General features: G+C 30.8%; 3 protein-coding genes across 3 annotated transcripts; all 3 read right to left on the bottom strand.

Annotated features, from left to right (window-relative positions):
• Positions 1–6357: 6357 nt before the first annotated feature.
• On the bottom strand, positions 6358–7581 carry LOC137918408 (uncharacterized). The gene has a single exon (XM_068761209.1). It carries the CDS (start codon positions 7579–7581, stop codon positions 6358–6360), a length of 1224 nt encoding a protein of 407 aa, XP_068617310.1.
• A 729-nt stretch (positions 7582–8310) lies between these two features.
• On the bottom strand, positions 8311–11521 carry LOC137918502 (uncharacterized). Its single transcript, XM_068761323.1, has 4 exons — positions 11293–11521; positions 11085–11208; positions 10568–10976; positions 8311–8469 (listed from the first exon to the last, which is right to left on the bottom strand). Exons 1-4 carry the CDS (start codon positions 11519–11521, stop codon positions 8311–8313), a joined length of 921 nt encoding a protein of 306 aa, XP_068617424.1.
• Positions 11522–13589: 2068 nt separating this feature from the next.
• LOC137918436 (uncharacterized) lies at positions 13590–14813 on the bottom strand. Its single transcript, XM_068761241.1, has one exon. It carries the CDS (start codon positions 14811–14813, stop codon positions 13590–13592), a length of 1224 nt encoding a protein of 407 aa, XP_068617342.1.
• Between the last annotated feature and the right edge of the window lie 1005 nt (positions 14814–15818).

Raw genomic sequence — 15818 nt, forward strand, 5'->3', positions numbered from 1 at the left:
ATTTTATTAATAATTTATTCACATAATCATTTTTATTCACACATTCTCTTCTCATCCTTCACCATTTCACCTGGACACAGATATTGTATTTCATTTTTCTCTGCATTAATAATTTTGGTAAAATTAACATTTTCCTGCACTCTTGTTTCATGTTTTATGCTTTTATAATTATATCTATTATTGTATTTATTACATTCTTCTCCGTTTTTATAACTTTTGACACAGACATAGAAAAAGTAAGGAAAGGCGATCCTTGGTTGTCCTCCGGCTAACATGAAGAAAACGATAAACATTTTTTTTATTTATTTATTTTGAGCGTGTAGTTATTCTTCATGATAAAGTATATATAAATAAAATAAAATTCTCGTCAAATACATCACAGAACTGTAAAGCGGATTGTTCATACGGAATGACAATTTTTATTTATACCGTGTGTTCAGAGATAAATCACTGTCACAAAACCGATTACTGAATGTACGCTTTATCGCCGCAACGAACCGTTAGCGGGATCAAATCTAATGTACCGAGTAATTGAAACTCGCGGAGGAAAACTTTAAGCAAATCGTTACAAGTTGCGCAAATTTAAATAAATTTCAACCTTTAGCGCCATCTATCTTATATGCAATATTCTTAGTAAACTGGACTTGACGTGTCATAGCATCGTTAAATATTACAACTTTTAATTTTAATAAAAAGGACTTAAGCATGCATTCAATATGATAACTATAACTAAACTTACCAATAGTATAGGCTATTCATTGTCGAAGCCTATAGTTATGTTGCTGTGCAATAAAAAAAAACCTTTTTCAGTGTAATTATTACCTTTGTTTATTGATGAAATGTTTCAATAACGAATAATAAATGCTTACAAAAATAAGTTTGTTGTACGCTGTGTACAAAATAGTTACAAACGAATAAGTTTGTTGTAATGGTTTCATAATGATTACGTCCTAACACGCTTTTATATGATTGACAGCAAATGTTTTACAGTGCAAGCATAGACCTCTTTCAAAGATCATCACGATGATCTAGCGACATTTCGCAACTTTGATAATATTATCAGTCGTCCTAGGGGAGCCTACTTACGCCCTCACTATTTTTTTAAATCGTCGTTATAATCCCAATAGATACACGTCCATTGTAAGGCGTAGGCTTCCCGCAGAGATCACATTGATGATCTAGCGACAATTCGCTTCCTTGATTATGAAATCAGCCTACTCAGTGAGGGCCCTAAACCTTCAATAACTATCCGACATATGTGTATATCTATATTACATAGGGTGTAGTGATCGATAAAGGGTCATTTAGAGTTAAAAAATAAAATTATCGTTTTTTTCAAAAAAAGTGTATATTATTGTATAGTAAGAAACTTTGAAAAATTGAATTTCAATGTACATATTCAATAAGAGTAAACAGAGACGGGAGCCTTTCGTTGCGTCATCGTGTTGGAATTTTTAAATTTTCCGCTACATCGGACCTCACCCTCCGACGGCAATTTATCACCGAAGCGAAAACTTAATCGATTATTTACCTATCAATATTTTGTTTCAACTAAATACTAAAATAATTCGTATACATATAAAAAATACTTTTATTCCACTTTTAAAACTCTTATAGGCCAACTAGCATAGTTTCCACAACTTATCACTTCAATGGTTATCGAATGAGTGATCGAGCTCCCGACTCAATAATCAAAACGCTGTACAACCCCACCATTCAATCCTTTTACTGGAAGTTGTCACAAAAGAGTGACGGATCGAGTAGTGTAGCGATTTAAGAAAAATAAAACTACATTTTATAAAATTATTACGGGTGTAGTTACGTTTTTCAAAATCAGGACATTAATAACGAGTCTACTGTAGAAGGCATTTATTCTCTATCTTCAGATATATGAAACTTTCTTAGTTTAGTAATTTACGTCGCTTTTTGAGGACTTGCACTCTATTGCCAGCAAAATATGGATAATTCCGCAATTAACACCGACTGCGCAACCCGTAATAAAGCAAAAATATAAACCGTATTAAATAAGACGTTCTTTTATTATTTTGTTTCCGAAATCACTCGCCTCAAAAATTAAGTAATAAAAAGTTATTTATTAGAAAATTACAAGCGGTACAATGTAGGTAGCAGAAGCTTTATTCACATTATTATTTTGAGATTTTGTACAGGATAATTGGGTATAAGTGCTAATACTTTAAAGAATTGAGTTTATCACATTTACACTTATTACACTTATTTACACTTATTTTTAATCACCTGTATAAATTGTTTTATATTGGATGTGATAGGCCAATAACTTCTGGAAATACTTCTTCAGGGACTGATTGTAAACTATAAATAATTTAATTATGAATTAATACGAATATTAAAAACAAATTTTTTACTATTTTATTATAACATGAAGTTATTTATTATTATTCCTAAAACCTTTGATTTTTGGATAGGCTGTACCATACACTAGGTGACAGTAAGGGAGATATATTTTACATCTGCAACTATCATCTTTTTCTTGTTATTAATTCTAATAATAGTATACTCTCATGGTGATTTTAAGACGAAGTAAGAAAGATTTTCTGTATTTATGTTCTCCATTAGAATTTCGTACTGAACAATATATAAGCAATATTTTATATTTAACTAGCCTCTTGAGCTTTGAAAAGGTTTGAATACAAATCGGTCCCTTTCAAAGTAAAGTTTCACGCGAACGTCTGAAACGTGTTCTGTAATTTGGTTACCGGAAATACGGTGAAAAGAAATCTACGATATAAATGTTCGTTTTTTGTTAAATATGAAATTTAGATTTTCGCGAAAGTTCATGAAAGCTCGCGATGCTACGCGCTTGTTTTATTGTTATTTTTATTTCTATTTTTGAAAAGTTTTCTCTAAAAAGATGCACTAGAATTAATTGCGGGTTAATATTAAAAATATAATATACAAACAGGCGTATCTTAGATCAAAGATATGTGATCTGTGATGTGAAATAAATAAGAATAATTATAAAACTGCAAAATAAAAAAATAATTATTGATACGTAACTACATCAAACACTTTTACACTTGGTCCCTTCCAGCCGATTCCATAACAAATATCTAAGGGAGATTTATGTCCAATAGTGGACGTAACAGCTAAAATTATGATGAAGATGATGATGTAATGCTTACTTGTCGATACTTTTCATAATTTAAGCACGCCAGCGGTAGAAGACCAAAATTTGCGATTTTAAGTCGCGAGTTCGATTTTCATGTCTAAAATACAAAATCATAACAAAAATGCTGTAATTTGAAGTTATTTAGTCTGCCATACATATGAATGAATTTTTGCTTTATTTTATAACAGGAGAATATTTATTACTTCATCAGTGGTAGCCCAGCGGTAGAGAACTAAATAAAAGACTTGCGGTAATAGGTCGCGAGTTCGATTCCCGAGGTACAGTGTTATTTAATTCACACTTTGTGTATTAATTATGTAGTTTACTTACTGCTCAACAAGTTTCCAGAGGATGATCAGGTGCCACCTCTGCATATCATAATACCAGACTGCGATCGCTAACCTACCTGCCAAGCATAGCGATTATTATATATCTCCCCATAGATATTTTTGGGGAAGACGTATGCATTGCAGTCGGCGTCTATGGGCTGAACTCTGCTGACGGAGACTCTTCAAAATATATTGGTTCAATTTAAATCCAAAATTAAACATCATTTTCTTTAAAAACCTGCGTTCATTGAGCTAACTAGCGGTGAATATTTACCTGATTTGGTCCGAGTGAAAGTGAAAGTGCTGTTCCAGAAAGTGTTATTGCATCAGGACCTGGTGTACGGGGTCTTATGTTTGGTAATTTTGAATACCATAGATGTAATGCGGTTAGTCCAGTGTCATTAACATTTCAGCAGTACGGCGTCCACTGCTGAATATAAACCTTCACTATAAATATCTTTGAGGACCTGTTGGAGGTGATCTGCACCCTACATCTTTTTTGACCTTAACAAAGTCGTATGTTTACCTTGTAGGTGAACGCCCTACGAGCTACGTAGCCTGCGCGACATTACTTCAAGTATACTAATACACTATGTTAAGTATCTTACTTTCTTTCATCTATGGATCTCTTCGTTCCTGATTTGATTACGTAGTCAAATTCCAAGCATAGCCCTCTCCACGGCTTGTTTATCTGCTATAAGCTTGTCAAATAGACCAATAGTGAGTGATTTTGTGTAGTTATTTCTTAGTGAATCTAATATTAAATATATTCAGTTGCCCTGATAATGATCATAACAGAATACCTACGCATTAAGTTCTTTAAAAATATCCAATTGTTGATTAAAGTATTATTTATTGTTCCTCATAAAATTCACGATCCGTAATAAAAAGTATAAAATTTTATGCGCAATTCGGTTTTATATCTGTAGATTGGACGTGAATTATTATTGTCCGGCAATAATAAAATTATAATTTTTCAGTTATTCGATTTTTACAACTTATTTTATTGGCAATTCTCGTCAAAACTTGTATAAATTGATCAATAAAATAATTAATTTCTTAGTTGTTTTGTTTTATCTGTTCCTATATTATAAGAACTTCGATATTGCTGTATATGACGGAGTATTAACCTCAGTAATGTTTTTAAAAAGCGTTACGTTCGATTTTTAATTTATTATGTTCGATTAAAAACTTCAAGAATATTTGTAGTATCTCGTCAAGATATTCCTATGGTGGTCCGAACACAAATAAACACGCGTCTTTGCCGCCCAAATGGTGTCTCCAGTTTTTTAGGTTTAAAGGTGTTGACAGCGCTAAGCTACCAATAACCCTTATTTGAACCCTCGGAGCTTCGACTGGAGTTGCTACGTATTAAAAGACTGAAATGTTACTAGATTGGAGTATTATCGATGAACAAGCGTCAACTTTGCGGCCATAGTTATAAAATAGTAACAATAGAAGTCATAATACCTTTAGTTAAATATTAAAAAATTATGACGGATGCATTAAAAATAAACTTGTAACAAAAAAATCATCTTGAAAAGTTAACAAAATCTTTTGCGGGTTTCATTGTACTCATATATAATATTTTAAAAGAGCAACTGATGAGTTTGAACTAAATAGCAACGGCTATTTTTAGGGGATAAGCTTTCTGAGCTGGTTACAGCTTATTACTTATAATCCTAAAATAATTGACGATTTAAAAGCGTTAATAATACTCATAACGATAATAATAAATAATAATAAAAAATGGCAATTGTAATCATATATACGTAACATATACATATAATTAATAAAAAAATGTTGTTTTATTTATTATAAAATAGTCTCATAGTAAAATTTTACCGTACGGCCGGCACTACGCTTTACATGTTTGACGCAAAATATTTTTGCATTTTATTTTTATTCAGAGTGACGTTCCAACCCCACACTTACACTCCCTCAGGGTGAAAAGGAGCCTGAATAAAAAATATCATCAATCATGTTCCGGATATGGGATGTGAAATAAATTTGACACGTGAAATTTTTTATAACACACTTTTTTATTTTTACAATATTACACACGCGCATAGTAATAACTTTATTTATAAATTTTAATTTTCACTTGATGCAAAAGATCGTAATGTATACATTTAATTTTCCAAAACACCTAAAAATAAAGAATACAGTAACGGTCAATTTGTTGTTCGTTTTGAATAAACTATTAGGAAAATTTAACTTTTTTTATAATATCTTTTTTTAGCCGTAGGAATTTCACTGCAAGGCCTCCTTCAAATGGATATATGTTATTGCAGCAAAAAATAATTGAACCTCGTAGTTAAGGTTCAAGTGAATCGACGACATAATTAAGGTTGTCGCTGGAGGCGAGCAGCACAATACCGGCCACCGAGATGATTTTTGGGTGTAGCCTAGACCTTGCAGTGCCTAAATTAAAACAAAATAAAAAAATAACAATTAATAATTGAAATGTAAACCAGGGTTGTTATTCTGGAGGTGAAGGTGAAGTTAGGAAGGCGATGTAAGAAAGGAAAATTAAGTATAGAAAGAATTATATCTTTAATATATATTTATTACAGAAATTTTATTCTAATACACAATTATTGAGAAGTACAAAAAATGGGCATGAAAAAATTTGTAACGTGAAAAAATCATTAAGCAAAACATTGTTTCTCTCCACCCAAGAAAAAGGGAGTAAAGGAAAAGTTTTTTTTGTTTAACTAGCTCTAAACGTTTCTCTTAAGTCTATTAATAGATTTCTTAGCATATATTTTCTTAACTACCAGAATCACGGCGAATAAGAAAAGAGTTAAAGTTAATAGTTTTTAACTAATTCTATGTTAAAATATTTATTGATTTATTTATACATACTTTTGTATTTTTTTAGATGAGGTCATTGAATTGAATAACCACAATTAAATATGAAGTACAAATACTGATAAATTTAAGAACCAATTTTTTATTTACCTGGAACATATTAGAAACGTAAAAGGTCATTGGCCATATTTCGGTTAGCTCTACAAACACTTTGGCTTGTTGCCTTATATTCTTTGGAAGGTTACCGTGAATCAAAAGATTATTTAAAACACTTTGGATTTCTTTTTTAGCTTCCAGTACCTTTGCACAGTAGTAAGAAATTATAACGATTGAACATAACTCAGCGATGCTCCAAACTACTGCCTTCAACAACATCCTAACAATTTGAACGTTTCGTTTTATCTTCAAGAAATTTAAAGAAGTCCAGAAGACTGCCAGGATGAATATAAACGCAGATACAATCGTCATTATTATTAGCATATTATATATATTATTAATCAAGGCATAAGCTTCGCCTAGATTATTGTAAGCTGTTGCTAAATCAAGTATTTTGTTATTTCCATCGTAAAGTCGGCCAATAAAATTAACATGCTTATCTAGTTTTACATTTTTCATTATAGTTTTTGAGGTATAACTTATTTGATGATTCCGATCGCTTAGAAATTTAATAAAATAATTTCTTATCAACAGCAACCTCTGTCGGAGAAAAAACATAATCTCGAAGAACACAACTAATTCTATTTTTCTTTCGAAATATATGAGCATAAATAATAGGTCTGTAATGTCTATTTCGACTTTGTAGAAATAGTTTAATGTGACCATTGCGACGCAGAAAAAGATATATATTATAATCAGTTTTTTGCATTCGAATCTCGATGTTTTATAAAATTGATCATTCACGTTCGCTTGCAATGATATATCGATTTTAGCGAATATTTCCAATAATTTTTTATTGTTCTCAGTATGAAATATCATCATCGCAAAGTTCGTTCCAGCATAATGAAAGCCGATAACGACCCAGGGTAATGCATATACGACATTCACTAGAACCACTCTGTCACCAAATAGAATCTTCACTTTGGGAATGACGCAAACGATATAGGCAATAGAAATCCACAACGAAGTTATGATGAATGCAATAATTTTCATTCGCAGATCGATTGGTTTCAGAGATTGTCCATTGATACGATATCTGAATATTCCATAACAATACTCGACAAACAATGAAGGCTTCATACTGTTCACTATTCGATTGCTTATTTGTGCAACGACATTATTTTTAGTTTTCATTTTGCTTTTGTCTTCACCTATCGTCTATTTCCGTACGTCAATGGTGTGTGAATACATGCGTAAATGACACGAGTCGTTTAGTACGATTGAAATTATTTATCGATGTTAATATTGTTGATGGTGTACAAATTAATGAAATTATAATAACAGTTTTGTCAATAATGTTCACTGTTTCACTTTAATTCGAATTACGTGTAGAACGATTTTGCCGTTAAACGAAAGGTTTTATTTACTTAGGCTCAGCATAAAAAGTTCGATATATACGTTTTATAATGTTAAATAAGCAACTATTAAAGAATAAATTCTTAAAACTACGAGTAATGCAAATATATCTTACGTCCTATATTGGTAGATTATTAACAAACTTGGATCCATACACTATTGGTTCCTAAAGCCACTCTAAACAATATGCAGTCATTTTATTGTTAATACGTATTCTTATTTTTAATACTAAATACGGTGATTGGATATAGGTGTAAAAGTTTTAAAAGTGAAATGTATCGCTTATTTTAAGCTTGTGTAACTACTTCTATTATTGAAATTATTTATTCAATACGTTTTTCTTACAACTTATTGATTTTGTTAATTATTTCTTATTTCCTATATTCTAGTGCTTCCTCTTCACTCTACCTTTTTTATTGTTCGCTATATATATATATATATATATATATATATATATATAGCGAACTATATAATTTGGTACAAAAATTTTCTTTTTCCGACTTTAGATCAAAGCCTTCTAAGCGATGCTGCTGTGATTTTCTTACTTAGTTCCGCTTCGCAGTCTACTATCAACCCTCCATATGAGAGCCGACAAGTGATCGTGTATACCACGGCCTGGTCCACCGCTGTATCACAAATACACCAGAGACTCTTTGAGCTGAATATCTGCTTATATTAACATGTGAATTCAAGCTAAGAGTATAGTTCTTCACCATCGAAAGCAGATAAATTCCTCTTTGGAAACAAGTACCTTGAGTTTATGTCGATTTGTCTGTTAGTTTTTAGGGATTACGAAATTTTATAATAATGTGCTTAGATCCAAAAAATTTAAAATAAAATAGTAATTGAAACATATTAATTGCCTTATTACATGCTTTTTTGTACTTTATTTTAATCTTTTTGTAAAACTAAGTAAACTTATCTCACTTCATAAAGGGGGTGATAGTCGTTCGAAATTCTTTGTATAGTAAATTTGAAACATGTGCTTGTACAGTTAAATAATAATAAATAACTGTAAGTAATTATAAGTAACTGACCCAAGGTTTCTAAGATATGTATTAACCACCTGGGTAGCTGGTTTTTCAAATTTCTGAATTTGTGTTAATGTAGTTGTCGAAATTCCATTGTTAATTTTTTTCGTATATAAATATGGTGTAATGTATTCAATCCAGGTTATGTTATGATATAATAATTATTTGGAAAGATGCAAAATTACAATGTAAGAACTAATTTTTTTATGGATGTCTGAACACAGTACAATTCAAGGTATGTACCCTTTCTCATACTCACTACATTGTTCTCGCGTCATTGTAAAACAATTTTTATTTTTAATTGACACTTCGCAGCGAGTATCTCAAATATATGTAGTTAAATATACATCATTCAGCATTTCTTTACAAGAAAACTTGAGAATTTGTAATTTAAGATACATAGATTTATTTAACAAATAAACTGCTACTATTATTAAATAACTAGCTGCGCCCGCAACCTCGTCCGCGTGAAATTCTAAAAAAATAATTTGTAAAGGTTTTTTTTCGCTTATTTAAAAACAATAGTGGCCTAGGTTACTTTTTACCTGCCAGTATAAATCCCGTCAAAATCGGTCTGGCAATTTTAGAGATCAGTCGGAACAACCAGACAAACATTAAAAAAAAGTAATTTTCGTATATACACCGTGTATATAATCATATGTATATAGTAAAAAGCAGTTATTTTAACTTTTCAAATAAATACTGCAATGTCATTTCTTTGTATAGAAAGGTTATTGCTTAATAAAATGGTTTTATGAATGTACTGATAAAGGAAGTAAAATGAGTAACATACGTAAATAATTTTATAAAATTTTATTATTACACACATTAATCTAAGGAATAACATTTATTTTATGTATATTTTCGTAATAGTGAATAAGTCCAAAGTATTTAAATGTGTTACATCAAGCTTGTTGTTAAGTTTAATATGAAACAAATGTAATGCATTTGTTTCATGTTAAACTTTCATACAGTTTTAAAGACAAACAAATATATATTTTTTATTTGTATTCAATAAAAATCATTTTTATTTTAAAACTGGTAGGTAGGTTCTGTTATTTTTGTCATTTAGGTTACAGTTTATAGACTTTTGTAATTATTATCTATATCAGAATTTTTAGCTCTTATGTGTCATGCACCACCTAAGCCTTTCTAAAACTCTTACGCCCTTCTATGTAACACATGTACTTTTGTTTATTTAAGCGAAAGAGTAAAACTCGTGTCGAGTCCACTTTCTAATTGCCTCCCTTAAAAACTACATTGCTCTCTTGTGTGGCGTGGGCACCACGTTGGGAAACACTGGTATATAGGATTATATATATTTTTGATTTTTAACAATTTTGAGCGTACTACGATTGCTAATATATTTGCGACTATTGATATAATATATTGTTGTGGAAAAGCAAGCCATAAAAAAAAACTCTTTAAAAACCATAATAAATATTTTTATAAACCTGTTATCACACCAGGCCACTGATTTGAATAAGAACAATTAGGTAAGAAGTGCAAATACTTATAAATTTGAGAATTAGCTTATTATTCACCTGGAACATATTAAAAATGTAAAAAGCCATCGGACATATTTCAGTTATTTCTATAAAAGTTTTAGTTTGTCGTCTCATATTCTCTGGGAGATCATCGTAAATAATAAAGTTTTTTAAAACAGTTTTTATTTCCTCACGAGCTTCTAAAACCTTTTCACTATAGTAGGAAATGAAAAGGATACAACATACCTCAGCAGTGCTCCAAAACACAGCTGTTGATAATGTCATATCCATCGATTTATCGTTGCTTTTTACTTTCAAAAAGCTTAAAGAACACCAGATTGATGCAAGAATGAATACGAAAGCTGAGACAACCAACATCAATATAGTAAAATTGTATATACTATTAATGATTTCAAACACTTCACCCACATTATAAAAAGCTGATGCCAGATCAAGTATTTTGTTATTTCTATTGGAAGCTCGACCGATATAATTAATACATTCATCGAGTTTTGCATTTTTAATTAAACTTCTACATGGGTAACTTTTTAGTTGATTCCGATCACTTATAAATTTAATAAGATAGTCTCTTATCAACAACAGCCGCTGTCGAACAAAAAACATTATCTCACATAACAAAACTATTTCTATTTTCCTTTGAAAATATGAGAAATTGTTTAACATATCCGTTATATCTGTATAACCTTCCATGAAATAGGTCACGGCGAATAATAAAATGCAAAAAATTATGAATGAAATAAACATCTTTTTACATTCTTTGCTCGATGACTTGTAAAAGCCATCGTTTGTGCTTGCGTGCAGTGAAATATCAATATTGGCGAAATATTCTACTACTTTCTGGTTATCCTCCGCGTGATATAATATCACTGTTAAGTTTGTTATTGCGAAATTAAGACCAGAGACTATCCAAGGTACTGCAAAAAATAATTTTGCTGCCATACATGTCTCACTGAACACGATGTCTAATTTCGGTTTAATGCCAACAATGTAGGCTATTGAAATCCATAATAAAGTTATAATTACAGCAACGAATTTCATCTGCAGATCGATCGGTGTCAGAGATCGTCCGTTGATACGATACCTGAATATTCCGTAACAATATTCGGCAACCAGTGAAGGCTTCATACTGTTCACTATTCTATCGCTTATTTGTGCAACGGCATTTCTTTTATTTTTCATTTTAATTTTGTCTTTTATTTTGGTCTGTTTTTGTACGTGAAGAGAATGTAAATGTATGTTTGAACTTTCGTTGCCCGGAGCAATTAAATCGACCATTGTATTAATAAAACTATGACTAGCGTGTTGTATCAATAATTTAGATTCTCCCTGATTCCACTTTCAACGTGATATCATTATTGATTCAATTTTTTAAAACTTATTGGCTTACATTTATGAATTTCATTCTATGAATTTATTTACAAGTATTTTAACTATGTCAAGCGCTTATAAAATCAATGTAGCTGCCCTGGCTAACGTTGTTTTGCTAAATAAATTACTTCAACAGAAATAATAACTATTTTTTATAAGCGTGTGAAGATGTAGGTAATAGAGGCAGAAAGTGCTGTGAATTATGATAGAATTTAAAAATTAGAAAACATCTTTAATTTATTTTTATTTATGATTATTAATATCTTAAAATTCTGTATATTAATAAATAAAACAATAAAACTAAAAAAGCATTATAATTCCTTCAATGCGTGTTCCTAGTGTGTACAATATTTTTAATTAGTCCATCTTTAGCTGACACGCCGCGTTTAATTGTCCGTATGAAAAACACGGTGGGATCTAATCGAAGCTCCAATGGACATTTTTTGACTTATTGATAGTTACTGCAAATTTCAGTCTAATAGGGAATTGAACAAGCCTGAATTGAATTAGCATATATAATAGGGATTTCTGATACAAATAATTTTTATCTCGAAACTTGCCATTTGAAATGGTGATTTCAATAAAGTTTTCATTTATTTTATAATGACTATCCGCGTGCCGTTGCACAGCTTAAATGGTTTCAAATTGTGGAGAAATACAATCGGAGATTCGGTTGAAAATCAAACGAGTATAAAAATTCTGTTGGATGATCCCATCTTCGATGATATCGCAAATTATATTATATATATGACACCATGTCCTGTGGTAACAACTGCTGTATCTGAAGATTCAAACCATTCACGTCCACTTTTTTATTGATAAAGCTGCCCTTTCTGCCAGTCAGTCGTATTTTATATATTGCGTGTATATATTGGGAAATATGCTTTATAATAGCATCGAATCAACGATTATGTAGAAATCTTTCGGTAATTTAATGCAGCCATTTTCATGTATAGCAACTTTTTCTTTCCCAATATCTAACAGTTGTTTCGAAAATGCTTGAGTAGATGGACTTTGAAGCATATGAACTTATATATTCACTTTCAGCGGGAATAATTGATCGAATGGTATTATTGAAGTACTATATTACTATTAAAAATAGCCAATATTGTAAAAGTGAAAATTTAGAGTTTTGTGTAGATCTAATGGTAAATCTTATAAAAAAAATTTGCGGTCCATCTTTATCATTTAGGGGCTTGAAATATATTTTTTAGATTCATTTAATGTCATAAAAATTTTCTAAACGGTTTCTACAGACCTTGGCAACTAACACGTGTCACGAGAATTGTATATAAATAAATATAGAAGCAAATACTAGTGTACAACTATGACAAAACCCAGGACCAGATTATAAACACTATTAGTATTTTTTTACATAAATAATCCCTTGATTTATATTAATCTTTTAAAATATCGAGTTTTATTTAAACTTAAAACTTATGTATCGTTAGTTTTACAAAAGACTTTTTTGCCGACTTTCTAAAGACTTCTAAATGGCACGCTTAAAGTACTTGAATATTTTAGTTATGTGAGTCGTGTTCTTGGATAACAAATGGTAGGTTTTACAGACTCATATAAGTGGCAAATACGAACAAATATTTATAACTTACTTTATATATGATCAGAATATTAAACACATTTCAATGGATTTTTTTTGTATTCTCCTTTATCTCGCTTGGTAATCACTAGCTTCACGATGGTATATTTTTTATTGATTTACAAATATAATGTTATTGTATAATAATATAAATAAAAATAAATAATTAATATTGTTTGTCTATTATGAATAAACAGACATTAACTGACAAGTGCATGTGAACTCTTCAAATGCTACAGTAAATATTTTTATGGCCTTGTGAATGCAGACGCTTTAGCTTTCTCACACAAGGTCAAAAACTTGAATAACAACGATTAAATACGTAGTGCATATACTGATAAACTTAAGAACCAGTTTATTATTCACCTGGAACATATTGAAAACATGAAATGTCATTGGCCATATTTCGGTCAGCTCTATAAACACTTTGGCTTGCTTTCTCATATTCTTTGGCAAATCATCGTAAATTATTATATTTTTTAAAATAATTTTTATTTCCTCTCTTTCTTTTAACACTTTTTCACAGTAGTATGAAATGAATACGACGGAGCATAACTCAGCGATACTCCAGAATACCATTGTTGATAACGTCACAACAACTTGACCGTTGTTTTTTGTTTTTAAAAAGTTTAAACCAGACCAGAAGACTGAGAGAATAAACACAAAAGCTGAAAAGATTGTCATCAATATAATAAAATTGTATAAATCATTTATAATTTTAAATGCTTCACCTGCATTAATAAACGCTGATGCCAGATCAAGTATTTTCTTATTTCTATCAGAAACTTGTCCAATTAAATTAAAATATTTATCTCTTCTCGTATCATTTATTAATTTTCTACATGCGTAACTTACTCGCTGATTCCTACCGCTTATAAACTTTGTTAAATAACCCTTTATCAACAGCATCCGATGTCGGAGAAAAAACGTCATCTCACAGAACAAAAGGATTTCTAATTTCTTTTCGAAATATGTGAAACTAAATAATACATTACTTACATCTATACTACCTTCTAAGGTATATGTTACAGTAACCAATGTTATGCAAAAAATAATATATAACATAGTTAATTTCTTACATTCGCTACCTAAAGTCTTGTAGAAGCCATCGTTTATGCTTGCGTGCAACGAAATATCTATGTCGGCAAATATTTTCATTGCCCTCTGGTTGTCTTCAGCGTTAAAAAATATCACCGTCAAGTTTGTACAAACCATATGAAGACCAGCTATTATCCAGTGTAGGATATAAATCACATTTTCTATCAAAAATGTTTCAATCAACATTACCTTTACTATGGGCAAAATACCAATAATGCAGACCGCTGAAATCCATAACGTAACTATTATCACAGCGATGATTTTCATTCGTAGATCGATCGGCGTCAGTGATCGTCCATTAATACGATACCTGAATATTCCGTAACAATACTCGATGAACAGCGAAGGCTTCATACTGTTCACTATTCTGTCGCTTATGCGTATAAAGGCATTTCTTTTATTGTTCATTTTTAATATTTTCTACGCGGTACGTCTGCTTTGGTACGACAATAGAGTGTGTTTGTGCTTGAGTTCGCCAATACAGTTTAAAATTGATGATTGTATAAAAGTAACTATGAAATACGTATTGGATCGATTATGTTAACTGTTTCAACTCTCCTTGATGTCATGTCGAACGTAATACCATATTCGATTCATTTGTTTATTAACAGCCTCGTTGCGTTAAATGTATGACATTATAGACGAGTACGTAATCGTTCTGTTAATCAATTAAAAATATATCAATTTATACATATATAAGTTTATGTGTGTGCGTGTGTGCGTGTGCGCGTGTGCGTATGCGCGTGTGTGCGTGTGCGCGTGTGTGTGCGCGCGTGTGTGCGTGTGTACGCGTGTGTGCGTGTGTGCGCGTGTGCGTGTGTGCATGTGTGCGTGTGTGCGTGTGTGCGTGTTCGCGTGTGTGACTGTGTGCTAGTGAGAATTTCAGAATTAATAAAAATTTCTATGTCAAATAAATTAATTTTAAATAAAGTTATATAATATTATAAATTGATTTCTACCAGTTTTAACTAAAATATTTGTCTAGACATTATGATCGTTTCTCTATTACCATTCAATACTCAGTTCGGTAACGGTTTAAATATACATAAAAATAATAAGAAGTATTTAAGCTTGTGGTTATAGAAACAGTTTAGCGTCTTGTTTAAACTTATAACTCTATGTCTCACCATAAAGCCTGTGAGTATAGCTTTTGTATGTTCACGCATTTCATTTTTGTATTATTATTAAATGATAGGAAAAAGTAGCAAAAACATTGCTTTTTGTAGTAAATGCTTTTGTTTACTAAAAGACCGTCAATTATATTTTAGTTTAGCTGTGCCCGCGACTTTGTTCGCTTAGAATATAACAAAAATATATTTAGTTTGTTTACTTTTATCTTTTGTTTGAGAATTTCTCCAAAATAAAAGTAACCTAAGTTACTCACTATTACAACAGCCACATGTCAGTATAATT

Source organism: Battus philenor, unplaced genomic scaffold (genome assembly GCF_028537555.1).
Source record: "Battus philenor isolate CCGP_79_NKW_IND1 unplaced genomic scaffold, ilBatPhil1.0.hap1 SCAF_14, whole genome shotgun sequence".
NCBI lineage: Eukaryota > Metazoa > Arthropoda > Insecta > Lepidoptera > Papilionidae > Battus > Battus philenor.

Coding starts and splice junctions, on each gene's coding strand:
- LOC137918436 (XM_068761241.1), bottom strand. CDS start 14,813: ATGAACAATAAAAGAAATGCCTTTATACGCATAAGCGACAGAATAGTG.
- LOC137918502 (XM_068761323.1), bottom strand. CDS start 11,521: ATGAAAAATAAAAGAAATGCCGTTGCACAAATAAGCGATAGAATAGTG. Junction 11,209..11,292: donor GAAATTAGACATCGTGTTCA/GTGAGACATGTA, acceptor CAAACTTAACAG/TGATATTATATCACGCGGAG. Junction 10,977..11,084: donor AGCAAAGAATGTAAAAAGAT/GTTTATTTCATT, acceptor ATATTTTCAAAG/GAAAATAGAAATAGTTTTGT.
- LOC137918408 (XM_068761209.1), bottom strand. CDS start 7,581: ATGAAAACTAAAAATAATGTCGTTGCACAAATAAGCAATCGAATAGTG.